Here is a 26,028-nt window from a genome sequence, read left to right on the forward strand (position 1 = left end):
TTTTATTTTGTGAACTTTATCTCAATTTTAAAAAAGAAAAAATATTTTGACTCCAAGAACTGTATGCTTTGATAAAAGATCTCTTTGGCGAACGAACTGAAATGTCTCATCTTTAAAACTTTGGCTTCTCTGAAGACCTGTATCTGTAAGAATTGGGTAGAGAGAAGGAAACCGGGAGTGTAGAATGTTACAAACTATTTTTAAACTTCTGGATAAAATCTGGATAAACTAACTCAGTGTTGCATTTATGAAAGACTAGTTTTCCAAGTAAGTGGTGGAACAACATTCCATGATAGTCTCAAAACCAAGTAGAAACAGAATCACTTTGAGTACCTAGATCTTCTCCCATCCCTAAATCCATCATTTAAAGTATTTTTTTACTTGCATTCCAGAAGCAAGTCTCAGTAAAACAAATTATTGTTTTATGAGGAATACACAAATTGGTTTGAATCATTCAAAATGTATTTGATATTTTAAACAAATAGGAAACACAGTCAAAAATTAAAGAAAACCAGAGGTATTTGCATTTTAACCGAAAAATAGATACATCATGCAATTAGTCTCCAGACGTATTGTGATAAAGCATGCATCAAGGGGATTTTGTTAAAATAGTGTGTTGCTGTGGTCACCTTTCAGAGGAAGAATGTCTGATGGTGGCCCTGACATCTAGGAGTGTCTCAGTACATTTTAATTGAAAAGATGGCTGGGTGGATAGATGCATGAATGGACAGCTGAACCAACCTGCAGGAATCTAACTCGTCTCCCATTAGTCAGTGGGACTGTCCAATGTGAAAGGACATTAACTAACAGTGAGAGGACACTGCTATGCTGGGAGTAGCCAATGCATTCCCATCACCATGCACTTAGTTACTATATAAGCTCTATGACAATAGGGATTTCATCTTTTTTTATTCACATGTTTATCCCCAGTGCCATAATAGTCTCTGAAATATAATAAGTACCCAATGTATATCTGTTGGATGAATGGACTTATAGAAGACACTCTGGGACCTTTCAAATGTGAATCAAATATATTTAATAGGGGGTGTAAGACGAGGCTAATTTTGAATATACAAGAGGGTAGAAGAAGGGAGAATGAAGGAGATGGAGAGAAAAATCATAATGGCATTGGAAGAAGTAATGAGAAACCAACACTTACTGACTATACGTAGGACCCTCTGCCTAGAGTGTTGCCCACAATCAAGTCACCTCTTTTCACCACAGTTTAGCAAGAAAAGTATTATTTTCATTGCGTAGGAAAAGCAAACTGGGGAATTCCCTGGCAGCCGTCCAGTGGTTAAGAACTCCGCGCTCTCAATGCCATGGGCCAGGGTTCAATCCCTGGTCAGGGAACTAAAATCCTACAAGCCCCACAGCACGACCGAAAAAAAAAAAAAAAGGACACTGGATCAATTTAATTAATTGTGCAAAGTTGCAGAGCTACTAAATGGCAGAATCTGGATTTCTGGACTCCAACATATGTCCCTTCTCCCAACTGACACCCCAGCCTTCAGACTTTTCTGCTCTCAAACTCCCATTAGAATTTTGAAAAACCTATTTGAACCCTCTCTTCCTTTTTTAAAGTTAACATATAAAATCTTTAATCTTTTTATTGCAAGGAATATAATTTGGAACATTGTAAATGGTTACCTATAAAATAAAACTATTTTATAGTTTTTAAAAAACTATAAAAATAAAAAACTATTTTTTATAAAAAATAAAAAAACTATTTTATTGTTTTTATTGCAGCACTATTTTAGCTGTAGGCAGTACATCACAATACCGCACAATCTGATTTTCACCATCATCAGTATAAAATATATGCAGACGGTTTTTAACATTATTTTTCTTCATGATTTTGTCTTTCCATTCCACTCCCCCACATATATCCTTGTGCAATATAATTTTATACTTGAAAATCATATTGATCACCCCACACTACTTCTCTGCAACAAAAATACATATAAATTCGATATTTTTTTAATTTCTTATAATCACAAATCTCTGACTCTTAAAAAAGATTTTTCTCCAGGATTGACTTATTGTTATGATTATTAGTAGTATATGATTCATCAAAGACATAAATAAATTTAAATCTTTAAAAACAATTACTAAACATTAAAAGTGAAATTATTTTGGAAATGTCATTGGCAATGAAAGAAGTGGGCTCTTTTGTTTCTCAGTTAGTTTATTTAGCCCTAGAGTAATAATACTTCTTACTGGAATGAGACAGGTTCAGCAACAATGTTACTTCCATTTTAATTTTTAAAGCTGTAAAGCCTAATAAAACTTATTCACAAAGTTCAGAAGTTGTGAATGGAAGGAATTTGTAACACAAATGTCACTCAATTCTGAGAACTTCTCTTGAGTTGTATATCAAAAGCAATATAGAATTTATCCTCAGGAATCATTTTGAAAGATCTACCACTTGATAGAGTCTTCCTTCAATCGTGATGAAAACAGAAAGTGGGAAACCAAGTGGCCCAGGGGATGTGCAGCCCAGAAGGTAGATGCTTTCTGTTCTCAACACCCTTCATCCGGCCCCACAAACGGTCTGGACAAAGCAGGCTGGTAACATTTGGGATGGATGGGGCAGAGGGATGGGGTGGAGGTATGCCTTTCTTTTGAAAAGTAGAAGGACAGTTGTGAAAGGGGTGGTGAGAACCTAGTCCAAAGGCTCATTTTCAGATAGAACAACCCTAAGAAATAATATCTGTAACAGTTGAGAAATTAATTCCTTTAATTACTTGTCCAAGCTGCTTGCATAACTTGTAAGAATCTTTTGGTCTCCCAAGGGTACATGTACCTCAGTTTGGGGCTCTGTGCTCTAGACGAGCTGCAAAAAGGAAAACCACTGCCTTGTTCACTGTTTTACCTAGAGAAAGCCTAGCATGACTACTTGCTCATTCCACGCATCTGTCTAGCCTGAAAACAAAGCTACAGAGGAGTTGCAGAGACTTTAGGACAGTTCTCCAGCCTAGGGTGCAGCTCCTAGGTCACAGCTAAGTAAAGGCCCATCTGGCTGTCAGCTAGACACCGTGAACAGCGGTGTGTACAGCACTCTACTCCCAAAAGGCTGTCACACATGGTACCCACAACAGTCTACGAGGATTTCCTTTGTTGCAACTGCCTGTGTTAAGAGCAAAAAACCTTTGGTCTCAACCATGCTTTTGATGACACCAAATAAAAACACCCCAGAACAGCATCCCTCTAACCTATCTTCTCATAAATAAAAGGCTGTCATCACATAGGAGTGGCCAAGACAGTATGTTTCTAATTGGAGTCTATCAAAAAAAAAAAAAAAAAAAGCCTAAACAACCCAAATGCAATGCCACTAAAACATATAGAAACAACAGCTCTGGGAGAATGCCTACCTTGGAAACTTTTTCAAAACTTCTGTACCTTTCAAAGGGTGTGCTTTATTCTGCCAACTGTTATTCTCAAGAAGGGAGTGTTGAGTGCTATGGAGTGCTGTATCAGAGCCCCCTAAGTCCCCACCTTTGGCTCTTAATTGGGGGCATGACCAGGTTTTCACCACCTGATTCCATCTCCCCAGGCACACGGAAACTTGGGGAATAACCAAAGCTTGACCCAACCCAGAGCTTGGCTTGGTAACACAGAACTCTGGGCCAGAAGATGGTACAAAAACATCTTCTGAACCAGTCCTCTGAAATTAGGACACTGAGAGAAGAAAGGGAGATGAGGGAGGAAGGACGCATCCAGTACATCCTGAAGTACAGCCAGGCGTTAGAAAACTGGGACAAGTCAAGGCCAAGTGCAAGCCCGAGCTTAGAGGAAACAGATAAGCTAAGTAATCAGAAAAAGCTGTTTCCAAGAGAGGAAAACGCAAAAAGAGAAAGACAGATGGTCTCTTGAGAGGATGAAAAAACCGGCTCCTTCCCGAGAGCCCCCCCAATTCCTGACGCAGTCTTGCAGTCAATTCCCTTTTCTTGAGCAAATTGACCTCTCAAGCAGCAGAGTCTGATAAAAAGCACTGTCCTCATCACAGCTGCTCCCAAGGCTGCGACATACCTCAGGGAGCTCATTTGAAGCCACCCACCCGCAACAGGGAAGCTGAACGTCCGTGCCCTGGGCCTTTGACATCCATCTCCCTCACTGACCAAGTCCATAGGCTCTTGCCCAGCAGTGTATTTATATCAGTAATTTCTAGCATGCATATTCAGCAGATATCAGTGTGTTCTCTTCCTCCAACTCCCTGGGATTATTTTTTTTTCTTCACTCCTTTATGAAAATTCCTGGACTCCAATTCCCCTGGGACTGCTTAGGAGTCTGTGCCCAAAATTTTCCAAAGGCTAGGTCTGGGAACAGGATCTGAGATCTTCCAAATCATTCTCTGTACCATGGGGAATTTGTTTTCTCTGCAACCCAATCTTGAATAGAAATACACCGTGCTGGAGTTCTCATCAATTGGGGGATGGGCGGGGGGCAATGGCCAAGATTGGAGGACCAGATAAACAGGAGACTGAGGAGTGGAATCTTCCAGTCACAAAAGGTAGCAGAAACATAATGTCTTTTCTTTTCCCAGGTAACATTAAGTCTCTGAGCCCTTTTTAACAATATTTGTTCTTTCAGGGAAATCATTTCTTATTAACTCACTGACTACATGGTCTTTCCTTTGACTTTCTGACACTGAGCTATCTGAAGACTCTCTTTCCAAGCCTTAATTTTTTGGATGGTCTGAACACCCATTTTTGTATACCTTTATCTTTCCAAAATAGAATTCCTAAAGGCTCAGCTTTTGTAAAGATATAAGCAAGGGGCCTCAGGGGTTAGAAAAACGCTCCCAGAAAAAGAATGGCATGCCTGGTGGCTGGATATCTACTTAGAGGCTCATGCTTTCCCTGTTAAGTCACCTGACCTTTTCCCAACATCCAAGTTGGTTACTTTCTAAAACCCCGTATCTTTGGGTTGACTCTACCTGCAGACTTTCAAAGCCTTCAGGTTGATTTCAGCTTTTTAGCGAAAACAGTCAATCCCGTCAAACATCACAAGGTTTTGAAAGCACGTCACGAATCTGTGTGGTCCATGCACTACTGGAATGTGGCTGGAGCATCATGTTCCCTGAGAAGGAACCGGGGAAAACTTGAGAACTGCTCAAGTAAATTCTTGAGAATATCTCTAAGTTCCAACGTGAGCTCCAATGCAGAATGTTGCTGGATTCCGGCCAGGCTTGCCCCCGCCTTGCCTTCCCTCTAGGTTCAGCTGAATTGTTTGAGAGTACTGCACAGGCCTCAGTTGACCTTGGAGTTGACTTTGCTAGTCCAGGGCCAAATGGACAATATATCAGCTAATCCACCATTCTGCCAATATAGGCTTTTATTACCATTTTTCTCCATGAGGTCTCCTCCCAAAACCAACAGAACATTTGACCACAGTCTCAATAATGTCACCACGTGGGAAACACATGCAGGTGATATAGGTTCCACAAATACACAACTGATTTTCAAAACCAGATGCTCCCTTTACCTCCAAGTTAAGAATGACATTCTTAACTCAGAATGCTAGATGTCTCTTGTCAAAAGCACTACTCCCCCAGGTTATTCTTGGTCTGATTCTACCTGCAGGGGGAGCGACTCTGGATTCCCTAGACCTTTCAGACCTCTGAGAGCTGCCTCTGGAGTAAGCTCTGGCAGTAACAGCCCTTGATTCCACTGGGAAGTGCCCACCCGCAACCAACGTACTGAAAGGCTCGCATTTGCTTTTGATGACGTCTTCCCTCCTCCCTAGAGACCCGCTGCCTTCTTCTCCTGGTACCTTGTGGTCTCGTGGTGAGGGACTGAATGCAGGACTGTAGAGTTACAAAGACTTGTGTTCAGATCTTGATCACTTACCAGTATAACCCTGAGCAAGTTTGTACCCACCCTGAGCTCTTGGTTTCTCAGTATGTAAAATGAATGCTTGAGAGAATTACTTGAGTCACAATCCGTGCCTAGCACAGGCTCTGGCATGTGGTAGCAGCTCGATAAATGTTTATTTCCTTCCTTCCTAATTTGCCATGCAGGCAAAACGAGCTCCCGATAAATTAGAGAAGGGTTAGAAAACTGGAAACTGGGGCAAGCCTGGCAGACCTCAGGAGGGGGGCAACACTTGATCTGGGAAGGAAGGAAGATCTGGGCAAATGAGAAGGAGAAATAAGCTGTGACAGTCTCTCCTAAAGTACCTTTGATAACGTCAGGAGAAGTTATCCAGAGGGATGACTCTTCAGTTGGTGTAGAAGAAGGTATACAGGGGGACAAGTCTAGTCAGAATCAGAGTTAACTGGACTCTGAGAGGACTCTTAGGAAAAGGTCAGTATCTGGTTTTATCAACCAGAAAGCCATCATCATCTTCCTCGCCGTAAGAAATTATAATAAGCAGCATTTTCAGCAGGCAACTTATATGCTAAGCCCTGTGCTAAAGGTTTAACACAGATCTTCAATCTTCACAATAACCCCACAAGGTAAGTAATATGACTATGTCCTTTTACAAATAATGACAGTTAGTATGAGACATTTCCAGGGCTCAAACTCTAAAGTTTCCCTTATTAACCACTACACTGCACAGCTTCAAAATTCATGGGTAAGTTTCGGGGAATTCGTCTCCGGAAAGAACAACTTTAGCCTTCAATATAGTAGTAGCAGGGAAAGTCATTTATAAATGCAACAGTGCACTGTGGAATAAAGACACAGATCTACTAGAGAATGGACTTGAGGATATGGGGAGGGGGAAGGGTAAGCTGTGACAAAGCGAGAGAGACGCATGGACATGTATACACTACCAAACGTAAAATAGATAGCTAGTGGGAAGCAGCTGCATAGCACAGGGAGATCAGCTCGGTGCTTTGTGACCACCTAGAGGGGTGGGATAGGGAGGGTGGGAGGGAGGGAGATGCAAGAGGGAAGAGATATGGGAACATATGTATAACTGATTCACTTTGCTATAAAGCAGAAACTAACACACCAATGTAAAGCAATTATATTCCAATAAAGATGTAAAAAAAAACCCAAAAAAACAGTGCACTGTGATACATAGACATTCAGTTTCCCATGAATCCCAGAAAACTAGAGTTCTCCTGTGAAGGTCTTTATGTTTGGAATTTCAACTCTAGAACTCCTGTAGGACAGTTGGAGATCTTAAGGCACCATTTCTAACTAGATTATAGGAAAGTTAAAGCATTTCAGGCAGATATGTAAGCCAAAAAAAAAAAGAGAGAGAGAGAGAAAGAGAGAGAGAGAGATTTCACAAAAGTGTTCAAATGAACTTTTAAGGTTAAACAGAAATACTGGGGCAGGTGTCCAATTGGTTCCAAGAGAGGAGAAAAGCTTTGTCTCGGTGGGGAAGGAGAACCGCCTTGGTGTGAATCTTGGGCCCTTTCTAAGGAGAGCTTAACCACCTGCTTTTCCTCATGGTTGCATCCTGTCTTGTGCCCACCCCTGTTTGCCTTGCTTCCGGCAGGAGTTGGTTCTAGAGACTGAGTCTCCTAGTGGCTTCCTCCCTATAGGACAAGACCTGGAGCTAGACTCCTCTAGGAATGCTTCTGCCACTCTGGAACCTAATAAAAGATTCAAGGGCATCCCTCAAACCTGGGCTTCAAAACTATGCCATCCCATAGTCTGCTACAGACCATAAAACACAGTCAGTGTTTCAGCGTCAAATTTACACATTGGAAAATAACTGAGCAAAGCCAAGAGAATGTGCTGTGTACTGGATACGGATGTCATGTGGGCAAAATGGCCAAGACAATCCGTGGTTGGAAGTTTCACAGAACCACAAAGAATTCCATTATTAAAGTAAGATTATTTCCCCACTAAAATTTGAAAATGAGAAATTTTTGAAACTTCAGAAATTAAGGATAAGAAGAGGTCTATGTTAAATTTTTACAACTACAACTTTACACATATGGGAATGAAACAAAATAATACATAGAATCTTAACTACATAAGAAAATTACAGGATTTGTAAATTCAAATCCACTAAATATATAATAACGGTTAAAATTTAAAGTGACTTTCTATTAACTAGCCTGGCATTAACCAAAAAAAAATTTTTTTGGAATCATCTCCATATAACTTTGATACAACATAAAAAACACCTATGATTATTATTCATTCAAGAAATATCTGTCAATATATGTCAGTTTCCCATTTTGTATCAGATGCCATGCTAGGCACTAGGCACTATGGATACAAAAGTGAATTTGATTTACCTGAACTCAATATTCGGTAAATCAAATTTTCAACTTACTGAATATTGAATTCAATTTGAATTCAACTGAATTCAAAAATTCAATATCACTGTTAAGTAGATTGGGTAAAGTTAAAGATGCATATTATAATCCCTAAAGTAACCACTAACAACAATGCAGAGAGATATAACTAGAAGTCAAAAAAAATTTTAATGGAACACTAAAAAATATTTGATTAACACAAAACAATGCTAGGAAGAAGAAAAGAAACAAAAAACAGATGAGATAGATAAAAAGTAAATGGAGAGATGGCAGACCTAAAAACAACTATAGCAACTACATGAAAATGCACTAAAAACTCCTGTTTAAAGGCAAGATATTGGATTTAAAATAGAAAAAAGAAAAATCCAAGTATATGCTGCCTACAAGATACACAATTTAAATTAAAAGACACAAATAGATTGAAAACAAAAGGCTGAAAAAAGATACACCACACAAACCACAAGCATAAGGAAAGAAGATGAGCTACCTATATATTTTTAAGGTAACAAGTGGATTTATTTACAGAGAGACACACTCCACAGAGTGTGGGCCATCTCAGAAGGTGGACGAGCTATATTAATAGCACATAAAAGAGACCTCAAGATGGAAAGTGACAATAATGATCAAAAAGTTAATATATCAGAAATCGATAAATATTACAAACATACGGGCTTCAGAGCAGAATTTCAAAATACATGAAGCAAAAACTGAAAAACTAAAGGGAGAAATAAATAAATTCTCAAACATAGTTGGAGAATAACTCTTCTCTTGGTAATTGATAGAACAAGGTAGAAAATATCAGTCAAGACACAGAAGATCTGAACACCACTATCAACTACCTTGCCCTAATTTATTTATATATAACACTATACCCAACAACCGCAGAGTATATATCCTTTTCAAGTAGATATGGTATGTTCACCAAGATAAACTAATTATATAATAAAACATAAAACAAGTCTCAACAGATTTCAAAAGACTAAAATCTTGCAGAGAATTAAATTAGAACTCAACAATAAAACATATAGGAAAGTTCAAAATATTTAGAAATTAATCCACCCCAAGTAACCCATGGGCCAAAGAAGAAAATAATTTGAACTAAATGATAATGAAAACAACATATCAAAACTTATGGGATACAACCTACCCAGAGCAGAGAAAGAAACTAGATCTATAAATGTGTACATTAGGAAAAGAGAAAAGTCTAATAATCAATTATCAGTTCCTATCCTAGGAAACTAAGAGAAGGAGAGCAAATTAAACCTAAAGTAAAAGGTAGGAAATAATAAAGATAGAAGAGGAAATCAATACAGAGAAAATACTCAAGCAATAGAGAGAAATCAATAAAACCCAAAGTGGTTCTTTGTTTTTTTTGAAAAGGTAAATAAAATAGATTAACTTGACAAATTACCAATGTCATAAATGACAAAGAGGAAACCACTACAGATATATAGACAAATAAACTTGGCAATGTGTAAGAAATGAACACATTTCATGAAAGATGCTAATTATCAAAACTGGCACAAGGAGCAATAGAAAATCTGAATAACCCTATAACAGTTAAATTCATAATTAATTAAATTTGTAGTTAAAAACCTTCCCCAAGGAAAACTCCGGGACCAGTTGGCTTCACTGGTGAATTCTATCAAGTATTTAAGATGGAAATAATACCAATTCGTCACACACTCTTTCAGAAAATAGAAGAGACAACGTTGGTCAACTCATTTTACGAGCTTAGTATTACTCAGGTACCAAACAGACAAGGATATTACAAGAAAACTACAGACCAATATCTTTAATGAACATAAATACGACACTCCTTAACACAATATTAGCAAAGCAAATTACATATTTATGTAAACACAAATGAACTAGGATAGCATTAGCTATTTTTAAAAAGAGCAATAAAGTTGGAGGACTTATATTACCTAAGTCCAAGATCTGCTATAAAGCTATAGTAATAAGAACAATATGGTATTGGTAAAAAAAAAAAAGAGATGTGTAGATCAATAGAACAAAAAGGCCCAAACAGAGATGATCAAATGATTTTCCATGAAGGTGCCAAGGCAATTTAACAGAAAAAGTCAACAAATAGTGTTGGAACAACCCGATATCCATACAGAAAAAAATGTTAGAAAATAGATCCTTACCTAACGCCATACTCCCAAATTAACTCAAAATGGATCATGGATCTAAATGTAAAAATACTATAAAAGAAGAAAACATAGAAGAATCTTTGCAATGTTAGCATAGGTGAAGATTTCTCAGATAACAGGAAAAGCACAAACCATAAGGAAAAGGTTGATAAATCGAGCTTCATCAAAATAAAAACATTTGCTCTTCAAAAGACACCAATAAGGAAATGAAAAGAAAAGCCACAGAATGGGAGAAATATTCAAAATATATACATCTGGCAAAGATCTTGTATCCAGAATATATAAGTAGCTATTATGACTCAACGGTAAGAAAAACAACCAATTTTTTAAATGGGGAACAGAGCTGAGCAGACACTTCACGAAAGTTCTCTGAATGGTTAATAAGTACATGAAAAGATGTTCAATATCTCTAGTTATTAGAGAAATCAAAAACACGTTAACTGCCACTGTGTAACCATTTGAATAGCTAAAATTTAAAAAGTTGGCAATACCAAAAGAAGGCACCAAAAATACATGGAGGAACTGGAACTCTCATACATTGCTGATGAGAATGAAGATACAGCTACTTTGGAAAACTCTTTCTTTTATGATTAAATATACATCTACCCTATGGTCCAGGCATTTCGCTCCCAGGTATTTATTCAAGAGAAGTGGAAACACACGTCCACACAAAGCCTTGTACAAAAATAGTCATAGTAGCTGTATTCTAGTAGCCCCAAACTGGAAACAATTCAAATGTCCTACAGGTAACTGGATCTTTAAAAAAGCGATGTCCATACAATGGAATTTTACTCAGCTATATATAGAACAGAACAAACTGCTGATACACGTAACATGGATCAATCTCAGTATTGTTCTGTTGAGCCAAAGAACCCAGACACCAAAGGGTACACACTGTACGACTCCATTTACATAAAATTCTAGAAAATGCTAACCAACCTACAGTGACAGGAAACAGATCAGTGGTTGCCTGGGAATGGACAGGGAGTGAGAGATGGACTGAAACGGGACAGGAGGAAACTTCGGGGAGTGATCGAAAAGCTCTGTATCAGGACCATGCTATTGATTTCACAGGCTGTATGCATCTGTGAAACTCCATGAATTGTGTACTTTAACTAGGTACAGATTTGTGTACATAAATGAAACCTCAATAAATTTATTTTTAAATGCCGCAGTTACTATATTAAAAAAATTAATCTCTGTACCTGCCCTCAAAGGCCTTGTAGTGTGGAAGAGTAAAATACATGACACTGTTTCTGTGATCCATAATAAAGGTCTGGACAAAGGTCTTCACAGAGACCATGATCTTTGACCTTTGATCTAGGTCTCAAAATTCAAGGGTTGCACCAGACAGACCGAAAGGGAGGTCCCTCAAGGTGGAGGGAATGGCAAGTACAAAAGCGTGAGGTAAAGAAGGCTGTATGGTGAACTTGAGAAGTATGGGGTGACACAGGAGATTTTTCAAAAGTTGACTTTGGACCACTCTCTTCTATCCTAAGAAGTGTGAAATAAGCTGTAAAGAAAAAGAGGAGCTTCTGGAAGTTTTAAAATAAGCGAGTTACACGATGTATGTGATGAGCATTACTAACATTCATCAAATATTTCCAGAGCTCTTTCAGGCATGTGGGAGATTATTTCCCCATCACTTTCAAAATGAAGTGACCAGTTTGGTCAACGAGATGGTGAAGTAGATGTATCGAGTGTCACACCCAGGTGGCAGCTGTTAGAGCAGTTTTTGATTTGCCGCATTCTCTTCCCCTTTGGAAGAGATCAGAGCAAACTACGTTGAGTGGGAATTTCCATGAGGTTCCTGAGTAGTTATGATAAGCAGAGCCCCCTCCCCCTTTCTCACCTCCCCACACCCTGTGATGAATATTCAGTGTAAAGGGAGAAGAAAAATCTTGTTATGTAAGCCTCTGAAATTCGGGGGTTGTTTGTAACTGCCCCCAAAGTAACCTGTTCCTTCTGATACAATGTGCACTTTTATTCTGACAATAACATAGAAGGTGGATTTCAAAGGAAAGAATCTGCAGGGGACTAGCTAGAAGGCTACCGTAATCCACAGATGATAAGTGCAGGCACTGGGACAGGGGCCATGATCTTAGAAAAGAGGAGAAAGAATCTGGAGATGTAATGGCGAGAGTTGAAAATGACTCCGAGATTGTAAAAGAACCCGAGTCTAATTGTTTTAAAGGTGTTGAAAAGAGAAGGTTCTTGAAAGAAGAGAGATGACTAAGTGGGGAGATGAAGTTAAAAAAAAGATTAACTTAAAATGTAATTAAGATTAAATTTAATCTTTTTAAAAGATTAAAGGAGAAGCTACAGGCAGCCTGGCAAAGTACATCACATCAAAAGCTGAGGCACATCCCTACACAGGGAAGGCTATAGAAAGATCATAAGCTTTGGAAGAAATCAGACCTGGGTGTGAATCCTGAGTGAATCTGTCAAGTCATCCAGCTTCACTCGTTCAGCAAATAATAAACAACTTCATTCATTCAATAACATTAAAGAACACCAAAAAGTCCACTGTCCTATTGGAGTCAGCCTTCAAAAGTAGGGAAGCCAACATTACACATTTAAGCACCGTGTGAAAAACAGACATGATATTGTGATTATTAAAAGGGGGCAAAAACAATAAGACAGGGCTTGTCAAAGGCCATTACCATTTCCCTTTGTTCAAAACCCTTACCTGGCACCAAATCAAAAGCAGAGATTTGTGTGTCCTTTGTACTTACAAAAAGAGAACCATCCTCACTTTCCTTTAGTTTCATCACATTTCAAGAACCAACTGGGAAACTCTCTTGACCCTAAGACTGTTTTTTAAAAATCAAAAATTCTGGTTAATTAACACCTAGTGAGCATACCAACATTGTACTAAAGCAGAGTGTATACATGTGGGGAGTGAGGAAGGGGTTTGGTTAAACCTGACTCACAGGCAAGCCACTTCTCAACGTTTAACCACCTGCAGAGCTTGGTAAAAAAGGCTCTAATTCAGTGGGTCTGGGGTGGTGCCTGAGATTCCTTCTGCATTTCTAACCAGCTCTCCAGGATGCCAAAGCTGCGGCTCCCAGGGATGCCAAGCAGCAAGGTTCCAGATGCCTTAAGAGTCTATTGACCTCAAGGGCGCTGGTGGAGTATGCTTGACTCTTGCCACTTTACTGCTGAGGTGAGAAAAGCATCTCTACCCTGTGCCACTATTTCTCATCAGCTTCCTTTGTTTTCCTTTACAAAACTAGAGAATCAGATTCCAGTATGTGACTGTTTTATGAAGACCCTGGACAAAGGACTTCTAATGGATTACTGAATTAGATTCCTACAGTTCTCTGAGGTGGGTACCCTGATTATGCCCGCTTTATAGAAGAGAAGACCCCAAGCCACATTAGTAAGTGTGGAAAAGATTCAAAATCTAGAGTCTACTCTAGAGACCATACTCTTAACCACTGCTTCCTCCTTGCTGTGGTTACATCACAAGTTTCTTTCCTGCTCTTTTGCAGTGTTGGAAGTGACTTGCAGTTGACTGCTGCCTCCCCTTTCTAAAGTCGATAAAGCCAAGTCTTTATCAGAATGACTTGGTTTCATTTCAAAGGCAATTGAAATCCAAATTAAAAAATCTTCTGGAATTCAGCAAAAAGAAGGAAAATTTAACTCTAGCATTGAGGGTTGTTTTTTTTTTTGTCCAGGAAGTAATGTCGGTTCATGCAAGATTGTCATATGCCTCAGAATTCTTGGACACTGTTATTTTATCAACAGAGCACCTGATGTCCTATCTAACAAGGATGGCAGGAGAAGGTTCCACAAGAACCCTCCCTATCAATGGCGAGAAGCTACTATATACCACACAGCAACATCTGTGGTCTGGGCACTCACAGGACTTAATAAAGAGTTTAATACATGTCCTTTTTATTATTCTATGAAGAAGAGTCCCTGATTCAATGCAACTAACTGAACTATGCATGGAAAACAGTGGCTCTCAAATTTGGTTGCACATGGTAATCTCCAGAGAGCTTTAAATACAGATACCTGAGTCCTACTGCTGGGGAGTCCAGTGTAACTGACTTGGGATGTTTCAGGATTTTTAGAGGCTCCTTAGGAGATTCTAATACACAGCCAGAGTTGACAATCACTGGCATAAAAAACAGGGGGAAGGGGCTTCCCTGGTGGTGCAGTGGTTAAGAATCCGCCTGCCAATGCAGGAGACACGGGTTGGAGCCCTGGTCCGGGAAGATCCCACATGCCGCAGAGCAAGTAAGCCTGTGAGCCACAGCTACTGAGCCCGCGCTCTAGAGCCCGTGCTCTGCAACAAGAGAAGCCACCACGATGAGAAGCCCGCGCACCGCAATGAAGAGCAGCCCCCGCTTGCTGCAACTAGAGAAAGCCCGTGCACAGCAACGAAAACCCAACTCAGCCAAAAATAAATAAATAAATTTATATATATATAAAAACAGAGGAAAGTGTATAATGTTCACTCTACAACCAAAAAGGGGGGTGTGCATCTCCATTCACTCACTGTCAGGGTTTCGCCTACCTACATAGCTACATAGGTCTAATACACATTCTAATTGCAAGCAAATGGTTCTCCACAATCAGTGACCAAACCACATATTTCACACTGTGTGTTTGATGACCGACTACATCAGCAACGCTGATCCAAAGTAGCGGTTCTTAACCTGGAGATGGAATTCAGGTGGTCTGTGAACTTAGATGGGAACAAATATTACATCTCTACTTTCACTAAACTTTCCTGGAAGTTCAGCATTTCCTTCAGTTATGAAAATAGCTAACAAACCACAATAGCATTAGCAGTTCTTGAGCGTTTGCACCCACTGGTATTTTCACGTCACATTTCAGTTTTGCAGTCATCAGTACTTTGAGATTACAGTTGTTTAATAGATCTGCTGTTAGATCTAAGTATTTAGTGCAATAATAATGATGCACCTATGTTACTATATCATGACTTTAATACTTTGATAATTTATTCAAAGTTAAACTGATTCTGATAACTGAATTATTCTAAGAAGGATCTAAATGCTTCATCAGATCCAATGTGGTCAGTGGCACAAGAAAAGGGCACGAGCCCTGCTCTGAGGACGGTGCCCTAACAAGCCACATATTGCACGTTTGCGTCCAAGGCCACCTCCGAGAAGGGCCCTCTCAGGAGGGAGACACCCCGACAAAGTTGGCTCTTGGCTTTCCCTGCATTTCCGCAGATAAGATTTAACGTGAAAAAGCCAGTTCAACGCGGCAGAAAATAGAATGGATGGGCTTTCTCTTTACCCTCAGCTGCCTCTTGCTCTTGGCATTTCGTTGTGCCCAGACTGCCAGGCTGGTAACCCGAGCCTCCAAATTAATCAAAACACACAGCGCCCAGTTCAAGCCCAGGCAGACAAGCCGGGAGCCAGACAAGCTCTCGTCTGGTGACCCCCAGCCCAGCTCCCCCGCCCCGCCCGCCAGCCCGCGCGCCCCACCCTGGGATGCCACGCTCCCTCCACCGCCCGCGCTTCCAGGCGGGTGGCCCGGGCCCTGGGGCTGCCATCCATCGCCCAGACTGGGTCGGGGGCACCTTACCTCGTGGGGACGCCCGCCGCCCCGGGAGCCACGACTGCGCCCGCCCGCGCGGCGCGCACCTCCCACCGCGCCCAATTCCGCGGGCGACTCGGCTGCCTCTTCCCCACGCGCTCACCGCCGGGTCCGGCGGCTGCCGGATTGGAGACGCGTTGAGAAGGGGAAAGAGGCGAAACGGCAGCGGCCGGGAGCCGGAGCGAGCGGGGCCGCGCGAGTGCGGACGCCCGGCGCGCCTCCCGCTTAATCTGAGCAGGGCCGCTGGCCACTCCCTCCCCCGTGCTCCGCCGCCTCCACAACGCTCACCCCCCAAACCCCCCACCTCCGACTCGCAGCCCCTTGCCCCGCCTAGGCCGCTGAACCTTGGGAGCGTCACCTCTTTAACCCCTGACCCTGGCCCCGCACCCACCTGCCCCGCAGGCGCGCAGCCGTTTCTCACAGCCTCCTGGCACGCTTCCTGGGTCGGAGGGACATCTCCCGGTGAGTTGGCTGGGAGGGGGAACGGGGGCGGGACCTAAGCCACTTCTTCCCTCCCTTGAAGCCTCGGTGGGGAGGCTGAGCCCTACAAAACCCGCCCCGGGCGGGCGGGCCAGGCTAGCTTCACAGCCGGGCCCCTCAACCCGCGCCGCGCAGGGCACGCGGCGGCCCAAGAGCCTGCGGGGCCCTGGACACGCCGGGGCTCCTAGCGGACGCCCACGATGCGCCCTGGGACGGCGCCGAGGCCGCCGGCGCTGCTGCTTCTGCTTCAGCTGGTGCTCCTGGTGGCCGCGCCCACTGCCGGCAAGGTGAGTACGCGGCGATGCGACCCCCACCCCGCGTCCTCCGACAGGCCGGCCCCGCCCGCGGGGGCGCTGCCCTTCACCCTCTGCTGATGCGTGCGGTGACTGCGGGCGCCAAGCAGACACCTCGGGGGGCAGCGTGGGGACGGGGGCAAGCGGGGATGCACGGGAACAGGTGGAATGCGCGGGGCTGGAGGGAGGGGCGAGGAGGAGGCTTGGAGGGCTCCTAGGGGTCAGGGATGGAGAAGGCCCTGACAGAGGTAGATAGGTAAGTAGGTAGGTAGACGGATGATAGATAGATAGATAGATAGATAGATAGATAGATAGATAGATAGATAGATATGCAGGCAGGTAGATAATCTCCAGGGATGAGCGCTTGAGAACACGGGATATACAGACGCGCGATGTCACACCGGTGAATCAGAGCAGGCACATGGCCTGGCAGAGAGGACAGAGGGCTGGAGTCCCAGCCCTGCCACTTCCTAGATGTCACCTCACACTGAACTCTGACCTCTCTGGAGCTCGCTTTTCCTCCTTGTCAATACTTGCCCTCAAGTGTTCCATCAGTTTTGTTGAGAAAAGCAAATGCCGTCACTGAAAATTTAATAGCACCTTAGAAATAGAACTCATGTTAGGATAAATTAAACAATCTGTCGCTGTGATTTCTATTCAAAATTTGAGAGCTCCTGGATTCATTTATATCCACCCGTATATTTCTTATTCTTTGCGAAGATAAATTAGTGTCTTCAAAACTGTTATGACTCCTAGAGTTGACTTACTTGGTTTTAACTGGTGAAAGTGCAATGTAACTTTTCAGCCGCCTTCTGTGACTTTTACACAGAAAACTTAATCTGGGATGACAACGCAGTGTAAGTTTCGTTTCCCAGAATGATCAGATGTTTTTCAAATTTCATGATTAAGATTGTGATTGGAAATTAATAGTCACATAAATATGTGTTAACGTGAAAATGTTTTTCGAACTTTCAGTCACAGGAAATACAAGTATTTTCCATTTAAGTTAAATTTTAAATTATGACATTACAGGTGAAGCTAAAACCCCCTTTGATCACCTCCATACCTTACCCCACCCCGTCTAAAGAGATATATCCACTCTCGCCACTTTGTGTTTCTTTTCAGACATTTTTCTAGGCATTTACGTATTCATATATGGACCTACAAACAATATGTGTTTTTTGTTTGTATTTTTTAACATAATCGATAGCATATACCTATGCTGTATATATCCTTTTGCATCCTACATGTCTCCCCATGACAGTATTTGAGATAGATCTACCTCTTTTCTTTTTGCCTTATTGCATTATTGTATAGTTTTCCATGATATGAATATGCCAAAGTTAATTGAGCCATTCCCCTACCAATTTACATTTAGGCTATTTAGTGTTTTATATTCTAAAGGATTTTGTAATCCATGTAATCCCTTCATGTAGTTATAGTTCTAACAAAAATGTGCTTTGCATAGACTAAGAATGCCCAACCCAGGTAGCTCAGTACTTCTGGGCATGATGGTTAGAACTCATCTAAGTCAGTATTGAATGTCTACCAGCATTAATCCAGGAACAAATCCAACAACTAAAAAAAACTAAAGGAAGTGTATGTATGTCGTGGGAAGGGCTGGGGAAGAGTTCCAGAGCAGGGTTTGCACATTCTTCTAGAGTTCAAAGAAGAGGGGAGATTAGGGACGGTGGAGAAAGAGGGGAAGAATTACACACCGGTAAAGATCAGCCTGAAAATGTGATCCTCTGTAATCATTCAACCTCTAGTCATACCAATTTTCAATTATACTGTCATATTCCCTTATTATTTTTTACATAAGAATTTTTCTGTCTTGAGTTTGGCCAAATCTTGGAGGCTTCCTGCTGATTCTACAATTAATCCATTCATATTATTTTTAACAGCCCTTGAAGTAAGTCTCTGTTAAAACTTTGCTCAGTTACACAGACGATGTCATTAGAAATCATGAAATGTACCCTCATCGTGTAGAAAAATGGAATCACAGCAAATTAACTGATAACTGGTCGGCACAGTGCCAGCATGCCTCCCTCCACGGGGTAGCTCTGATGCTGTGCAAGCCTCTTGACCTCTCTGAGCCTCAGTCTTATCTGTAAAACGAGGGAGTTGAAACCCCTCATGGAGCCAGTAGATAAGGTTAATTGAGTGAGGCTTTGAGGTAGGGGCAGTCTTCAGGGCCAGCTAATTGTTGACATTCTAGAATTCAGACTCAGTAATACCAGAATCCAGCTTTTTCAGAAAAGAAGCTGGTAATCTAGTTTCCATGAGAAATCTCTCAATTTCTAAATGTTAGGAAAAAGGAACAAACTCTGTATAAGTGAGAGCTAAATGTAGTCTTTGGGACATAATATTTATCAACTTTGTGCTGCATAGTTAAGGACATATTTTGCTCTAAATTCCTGTGATTTTATGTTAGCATTTCTCAAAGAAATAGGAGTGCTGTTCACCCCTTATTCTGAGTTCAGGCGGGGTGGAACTGTCCACCCACACAATTTGCTCTGAAGAGCCCTGCGTAAAATCCCTCTGCTGCTTGCCTGCAGGCATTCAGTCCCAGGCCTGGCTGTTCAGCACATCCCCAGGTTTTATAGCTATTACCAGGCCCAGCTCATCAACTTGAAACTGGGAGGCACTGTGCTGTTGCCTCAGGCAACAGGTCTGGGAGAAGAGTGAGAGGGAAAGCTCCTTCTCTGATATCTAGAGAAGGTGAGATTCATGGTTTGAGGTATCATGGTTTATCCTTCCTCTTTTTGCCTTAAAATTCCAGACAAGGCAGAAATCAAGTATCAGGAGCTGAATAACAGCTGCATTTAGGGAGGAGACTTCTCAACTGATTTGGTTTTTAAATCTAAAAAAAAAAAAAAATTAAGTTGAATTAAGAAACATTTCAAACAAACAGAAAGTAATGTAACAGACTCCAATTTATCCACCCCTGAGACTAAGCAAGTATTAATAAGTTTTGACCTGTTTGTTCTCACATCTCTCCCCTTAGGAAAATAACAGATAAATACAGAAAGTCCTAAACACATCCTTTGCCTCATCTTCCATGCATGGTTTTATATTTATACTCCATGGATATGTGTGTATGTGTGAGTGTGTGTGTGTGTGTGTGTGTGTTAGTAACCATAAAAAATAAATATTATTGTTTTGTGGTCCTTCAAATGTAATAAATGGTTTCACATTATACACCTATTGGAGCTTGCTTGTATCAGTCGGTATGATGTTTTTGGATTTTATCCATGTTGATACATAGAGATGCGATTTGTTTATATACATATAGATGTGAGAGCATAGTATCCAGTTACATAAATAAAGCAGTTTATTTTTCCATCTGCCTAAACGCAGCGAATTTGTTTCCATGCTTTCAGCTTACAGAGTTGGAATTTATATCTTTGTATATGTACCATCGTGACAACTAGATTTTGAATTCCTACATGGAATTCAGAGGGTTATAAGAGAAAGCGTATTTTAAATTTTTTAGGAATTGTCAAATTGACTTCAAAAGGATTGTACCAACATCGTGCCAGAGTACCTGCTTCCCTATATCCTCAGCAAAACTTGGTGTGCTTAGATGTTAATGGGTGTGAAATAGGATCGTGTTTTGACTAGTGAGTTTAGGAATCTTAGCATATTTTGATTGACAGTCTATAGTTCTCTCCGAGTGAATTGCGTGAACAAGTCTTTGCATATTTATCTTTTGTGGCCTTTTTGTTGCTAATTAATTAGAAGCTATTTATATATTTGGGTACTGAAATTTTGCTATTTAAATCTGCAGCAAGTATTTCATTCCAATCTTTGGTTTATCTTTTCATTTAGTTATTGGTACCTTAATGTATAATTTTTTTCACTATAATCTCAAACATATCCATCTTTTCCTTGATTTCCTTGATTTTGTGTTTTGCGTCTTGTTGAAGAGATCCTTTCCTTCCCTGGGATTGTAAAAATGTTCTCCTACGTTTAAAAAACATTACAGTTTAATTCTTTTACATTTAAGACTCATAATCCTGGAATTGTTTTCTACTTCCAGGATTATAATTTTATCTTTTTCCATATAGAAAATGAATTGTCCCAACATCATTTATTGAACAGTCCATCCTTTCTCTCACTGTTTTTCAGTGTTACATCTGCAAACATGTGTACCAAGAACTCATTCATGTATGATCTGTTTGTATTCTTACATGAGTCTGTTTATTTAGGGCTTTAATTTCTCCCAGCGTTTTAGAGTTTTCTGTTTTTTTGATTTCTAAGTATTTGACATTTTTTAGTGCTATTATATTAGAAATGGTATATACTTTTTAAATTTTATAGTTTAACTGGTAAAGATACAGCAAAACATAGTTGAATTTTATGTTTTGGCTTTGATCAAGCAACTTTGAATAGGTCAAATGCATTTAAGGCTAAAAAGTTTCCCCCAAAACACTGTATTAGCTGCATCATACAAATTTTAATATCATTAAGTTCAAAATCTTTTCTAATTTTTTCCTTTGTCTTATTGGTTTATTTATAAGAAACTGTTTATTTCTTAATTTCCAAACATACAGAAATTTTCTAGTTATTTTTTTCACTGAATTGTGGTAGAGATGATATATTTTTTTCTCTTTTATTTTTATTATTTTTTAATTTTTATTTTTATTTTGAGATGATATTTTGACTTCAAAGATTTCTACGTATGTCAATTAGGTCAAGATTTTTATCATGTTATTAAAATTGTGATACAGGTGCACACGTTTTTTATAAATCCTACTCAGTGGATATTTAACCTGAGATTCTCTCTTTTTCATCAAATCTTGAACATTCTCAGACATTCCTTTTTTATATTTCTCCTTCCTCACTCTGTCTCTACTCCTGGCATTCTCAGGATGCTAGCTGGGCCTTCTCATCTCTTCCTCCAGTTCTCCTTCCTTCTTATGTCAGATAATCTTTCCTGTGCCACTCAGCTCCGCTTGGCCTCTCCTTGCTCCTGGGCTCTGGGCGCTTTCTCCCCCAGTGGCCAGCTTGGCCACAGACTTCACACAGGCACAGCCTCGTGTTCCTTGAGACTCTCTTCCACGTCTTCCTGTTGCACCCCGGGAGTGCAGGGCGTTAGCACCTGCAGGGCAAATCTCTGACCAGTGGGAGATGGAAGCCATTGGATAAATTCTTCTCTTCTGCCCCCAGAAGAATGGTCCTAAAGTGCAGAGGTTCTCACAGCCTCTCCAGGAGACCCATCATCAGTTGTATTTGAGACCAAATTGTAACGTATTGAGCTTTTGTTTCACATGCTGCTCCCTCCATGCTGTATCCTGCGACGTGTCCTCACATCCATCTTTCAAAGTTTAATTCTCTCTCCTGCTGTTTGTAATGTTCAGTAGATTTTCAATCTACTGTAACTTTCCATAATGGAAAAGAACTCTGGAACCATTCAACAATGGCTATAACCCCAGGTCTATTAACTACCAGCTTTTTGAAAATTTTTGTCTCAGTTTCCTCATCTTTTTTTTCTTTTTTTTTTTTTTTTTTGCGGTACGCAGGCCTCTCACTGCTGTGGCCTCTCCCGTTGCGGAGCACAGGCTCCGGACGCGCAGGCTCAGCGGCCATGGCTCACGGGCCCAGCCGCTCCGCGGCATGTGGGATCTTCCCGGACTGGGGCATGAACCCGTGTCCCCTGCATTGGCAGGCGGACTCTCAACCACTGCGCCACCAGGGAAGCCCTCACTGCGCCACCAGGGAAGCCCCCTCATCTTAAACTGGAAGTAAGAGACTCACCTCAGGATTTTATGAGGATCAAATGATTTAGCACATACAACACATACTTTACCATGCCTGTCACATAGTAATCATCCAATAAATGTTAAATATGATTATTTTTATTCATTAAATTTCAATTTCAATGACTATTCGTATTTCTAGATGTTCTTTTTGGAGTCTAAGTCTGTCTGGGGTTTTCTGACTTGTTAGGGTTTGTTTTTTTTGGTCTTTTTTGTAGGGGTTTTCCCCTCTTTTTTATGACTTTAGTCATTTTGCACTTATTTGTATTATCTTTCTGATTCTTTTTGTATGATTTCAAGATTTGGGAGTCTATCGTGTTTCTTCAGTCTGTTGACTGACTCTCATCCACAGGAAGACTATGTACATGAGAGATTTGGGGAAAATAAGCCTTCTCTGTCATCACAGCTTGCTCCCAGATTGGAGCTGTCCTGCCCTGGAAGAAAAAGGAGCAAAGTAGTTCTGAGGCTTCCAGGGGATTTTCCCCACTAAGATGGAGTGATGTAGTAATGATCTGGGGGGAGGGGCGCACCAAAGGTGTTTCCTTTCCTGTTCTCAGGGTCACCCTCCTCCAGTCCCCTCCTACTACCCACTCCCTCCAAACATGCTAGACTCATATTTGATGAGGTGGGGCAGGGTCAAGACCACACAGCAAAGCCGCCAGCTTTGTCTCTCTAACCAGACTAAGGGTCTTCCTCCTTTAGTATTTCTCTGGGGTTTCAGTCCTTGGTATGTTTTCAGGCATTGTCCATGGAAAAACTGTGAATTAAATGCAATTTGTCTTTGTATTTCCCTTATCATTATGGCCGTGTTACCCAGAACAAAGTAATAACTGCTTAGTGTTACCTATGACTAAGATGAGCTTTGTTAAATATTACAGTTGTTAAGACCCTCAAACCTATAAGTGTATGAGTCTGACAGCAGGGCAGTCTGGTCTGCATACGCCTTGTGGTCCTTCAGCCATGTGCAGTTAACCACACTCATGTCATGGCCTTCAGCCAAAAAGCAGCCATCCACCACGGAGTCAAAGATTTTCCAAACACATGGTGCTCAGAGCATTTTTGTTCTACAAAGTTTATATCCAGCCTCAGTCTAAACTTTTGAATCATAACAGACTTTCACCATAGGTCATTTATTTCACCTCTGTTTCAGTTTGAGAAAATAAGGAAACCAAAATTATATCAACTTCTTAACAGAGTAGACATGTTCCGTTATCAGCCCTACCACCACCACGGCCTTGAACTTAACCTCTCAGAGTTGTCCTCATCTCTAAAAATCTGATAAGAAAGCATCTTACCCCAAGTTCTACTTCATCCCACAAGATCTAATCATTGGCTCTTGTCTTCTCTAAACACCCGTGTCAGTCTTCCCATTCCTCCTGGGGTTCTTTCGGTAACCGCCAATTAAGACCTCTGGCTTCAGGTACATTTTCTAGCCAAGACTGAATTAAATTATATCAGCTTTATAATTTTCCACTTAACTCACTTTCATAAGTTCAGATAAACAAACATCTATGTCCATGTCACCCAATAGAAATATACTGTGAGCCATAACTAGGAGCCACATATGTAATTTTAAATTTTCCAGTAGACACATTAAAAAAGAAAAAGCAACAGGTGAAATTAACTTTAACAGATTTTATTTATTCTAAAGATCCATAACAGTATTGTTGCAACATGTAACCACTATTAAAAACATTAATGGATATTTACAATCCTTTTTTCATATTAAGTTTGCAAAATCTGGTGCCTATTTTGCATTTTTAGAACCTTTCACTCTAACTACATTTCAAGTGTCTATGGCCACATGTGGCCACCATTCTGGACAGCAAAGATCTAGGTAAATGGCATCCAGATATGAGAGAGGGTTACAGTCCGTAAGGACTTACCTCTGGATGGAACACATTTTGTTTATTTACCATAAGAAATAAACATGTGGCAAAATGATAAACTTTAATAAGACAGTAAATCAACATGGGTTGTGCCTGAATATCTATGCAACTTTTTCTCCAGAAAATTAAGATAGTTGGCCTTGACTACAATGCTTAAAGCGAAACAAATTACCACTCATACAAATTTAATTATAGTGATCCATTATCAAAATATGAGTAAGTTATGTGCATAAAGAATTGAAGAAACATCACAAAAACAGCAAACACTTGGCCAAAGAAATAGAGAAGATGAGAAATATATTGAACACCATCATGCCACACCTAGCCTTTCGTCTAGACTAAATTGTCACTAGACTTCAGCCAGGTAACAGGGTGTTACCCTGAACAAGTTGCTTCCAAAAGCAAACTAGCTTCCCTATCTGAAAATGATGGTACTGTATCTATTACAGGTTAAGTGCTCAGTACAGTTTTTAGTACAAAATAAGTACCCAGCTTTTAGATTCTAGCTACAGTCAATTTGTTATCCTTAATAAAAGCAGGAAGGAGAGAATAGGACAGAGACACAGGCACATGGCAAGGTGCTGGGGATAAACCAAACAGCCTGACTCCCTGGCCATGATGGATTTGGGATTCTAGTGGAATAGGTGAGAGAAACAAGAGCTCAGTAAACAAATGTGCAGCTATGGATTTTGGTACCTGCTGGGAGAGAATGGGATGTGGTGATGGAGAAGAAGAGGTTCTACTGTAGCTAGTGGTGGTCGGGACCCGCCTTTCTGAGGGAGCAGCATAGAGGCTAAGGCCTAGGGAAACAGCATGGAGAGTGCCTTGGGAAGCACTGAGGAATATGGTCCAGGACCTCTGGACAGTGAGGAGAGGTGAGACACTTCCAATTTTATGGCTCCTGGGTGGTCAGAGAATAAAACCAAGACCAAGAGAACTTTTTTTTTTTAAGGGAGAAAAAAAAGCTGAGTTTATTTACTCACCACCAAGGGAACGCATGCGCCTGATGGAATATGCTGAGTCCTTTGTTAGAGGTGGACGAGGGATGGGAAGCCGGGAATCAGGGGCCCCAGAGAGGGCCAGCTTATGGTGGTCCTGCTAATTAAGGATGGAAAATTGCTTACAGAATAGGGTGGGGTAAGTCCACAGGCCTGTATGTAGTTGATCATGGTATGATTTTAGTGTCTGCACTCAACAAATTTGTATTTTAACAAAAAAGACACAATGCATGTGTTTATGCTACTCACAGGACAGTTGGCACATTAGTCATGGATGAGTAACAAATTCACACTGTGGCTTGGTAATGGGCCCACGTGTAAAGTGGTGTGATGAAAACCTTCTTCTGCTCCTGTCTCTTCATCTTCTTCTCAACCTCACTGAGACGGGTCTAAATTTGCCAAATGTGGCTGTGAGGAGGTAAAGCTGAGCCAAAGAGTCCCTGTCTCAGCTGACATAGGCCCAGTCCAGGGAAGGCTCTAGGCCAGGGAAGGATGAAACCCAGTTAAGGACCTGGAGATCTCCTCAATCAAATGACCAGTAACACCAGCCTCCCCTGGGTGTGGGTTAGGAAGACAGAATGTCATGTCGGGCTCCGCCCCAGACCTCCCCAACTGGAATCCGCATTTTAACCAATCCAAGGGATTC

At 41.0% G+C, this 26,028-nt stretch overlaps 2 protein-coding genes across 2 annotated transcripts in view; one reads left to right on the forward strand and one right to left on the reverse strand.

The window, feature by feature from the left end:
- The window catches only part of COL4A4 (collagen type IV alpha 4 chain), a 138,487-nt gene extending 122,072 nt beyond the window's left edge, over positions 1 to 16,415 (reverse strand). Inside the window, exon 1 of the mRNA XM_082841199.1 lies at positions 16,352 to 16,415. The gene's annotated coding sequence lies outside the window, so the exon portion shown is untranslated. The remainder of the gene's footprint in view (positions 1 to 16,351) is intronic.
- Positions 16,416 to 16,624: 209 nt separating this feature from the next.
- The window catches only part of COL4A3 (collagen type IV alpha 3 chain), a 134,794-nt gene continuing 125,390 nt past the window's right edge, over positions 16,625 to 26,028 (forward strand). The window contains exon 1 of the mRNA XM_082841184.1: positions 16,625 to 16,727. Coding sequence (XP_082697310.1) covers positions 16,641 to 16,727 — 87 coding nt within the window. The 5' untranslated portion in view covers positions 16,625 to 16,640. The remainder of the gene's footprint in view (positions 16,728 to 26,028) is intronic.

Source organism: Leucopleurus acutus (genome assembly GCF_964270905.1).
Source record: "Leucopleurus acutus genome assembly, chromosome: 6".
NCBI lineage: Eukaryota > Metazoa > Chordata > Mammalia > Artiodactyla > Delphinidae > Leucopleurus > Leucopleurus acutus.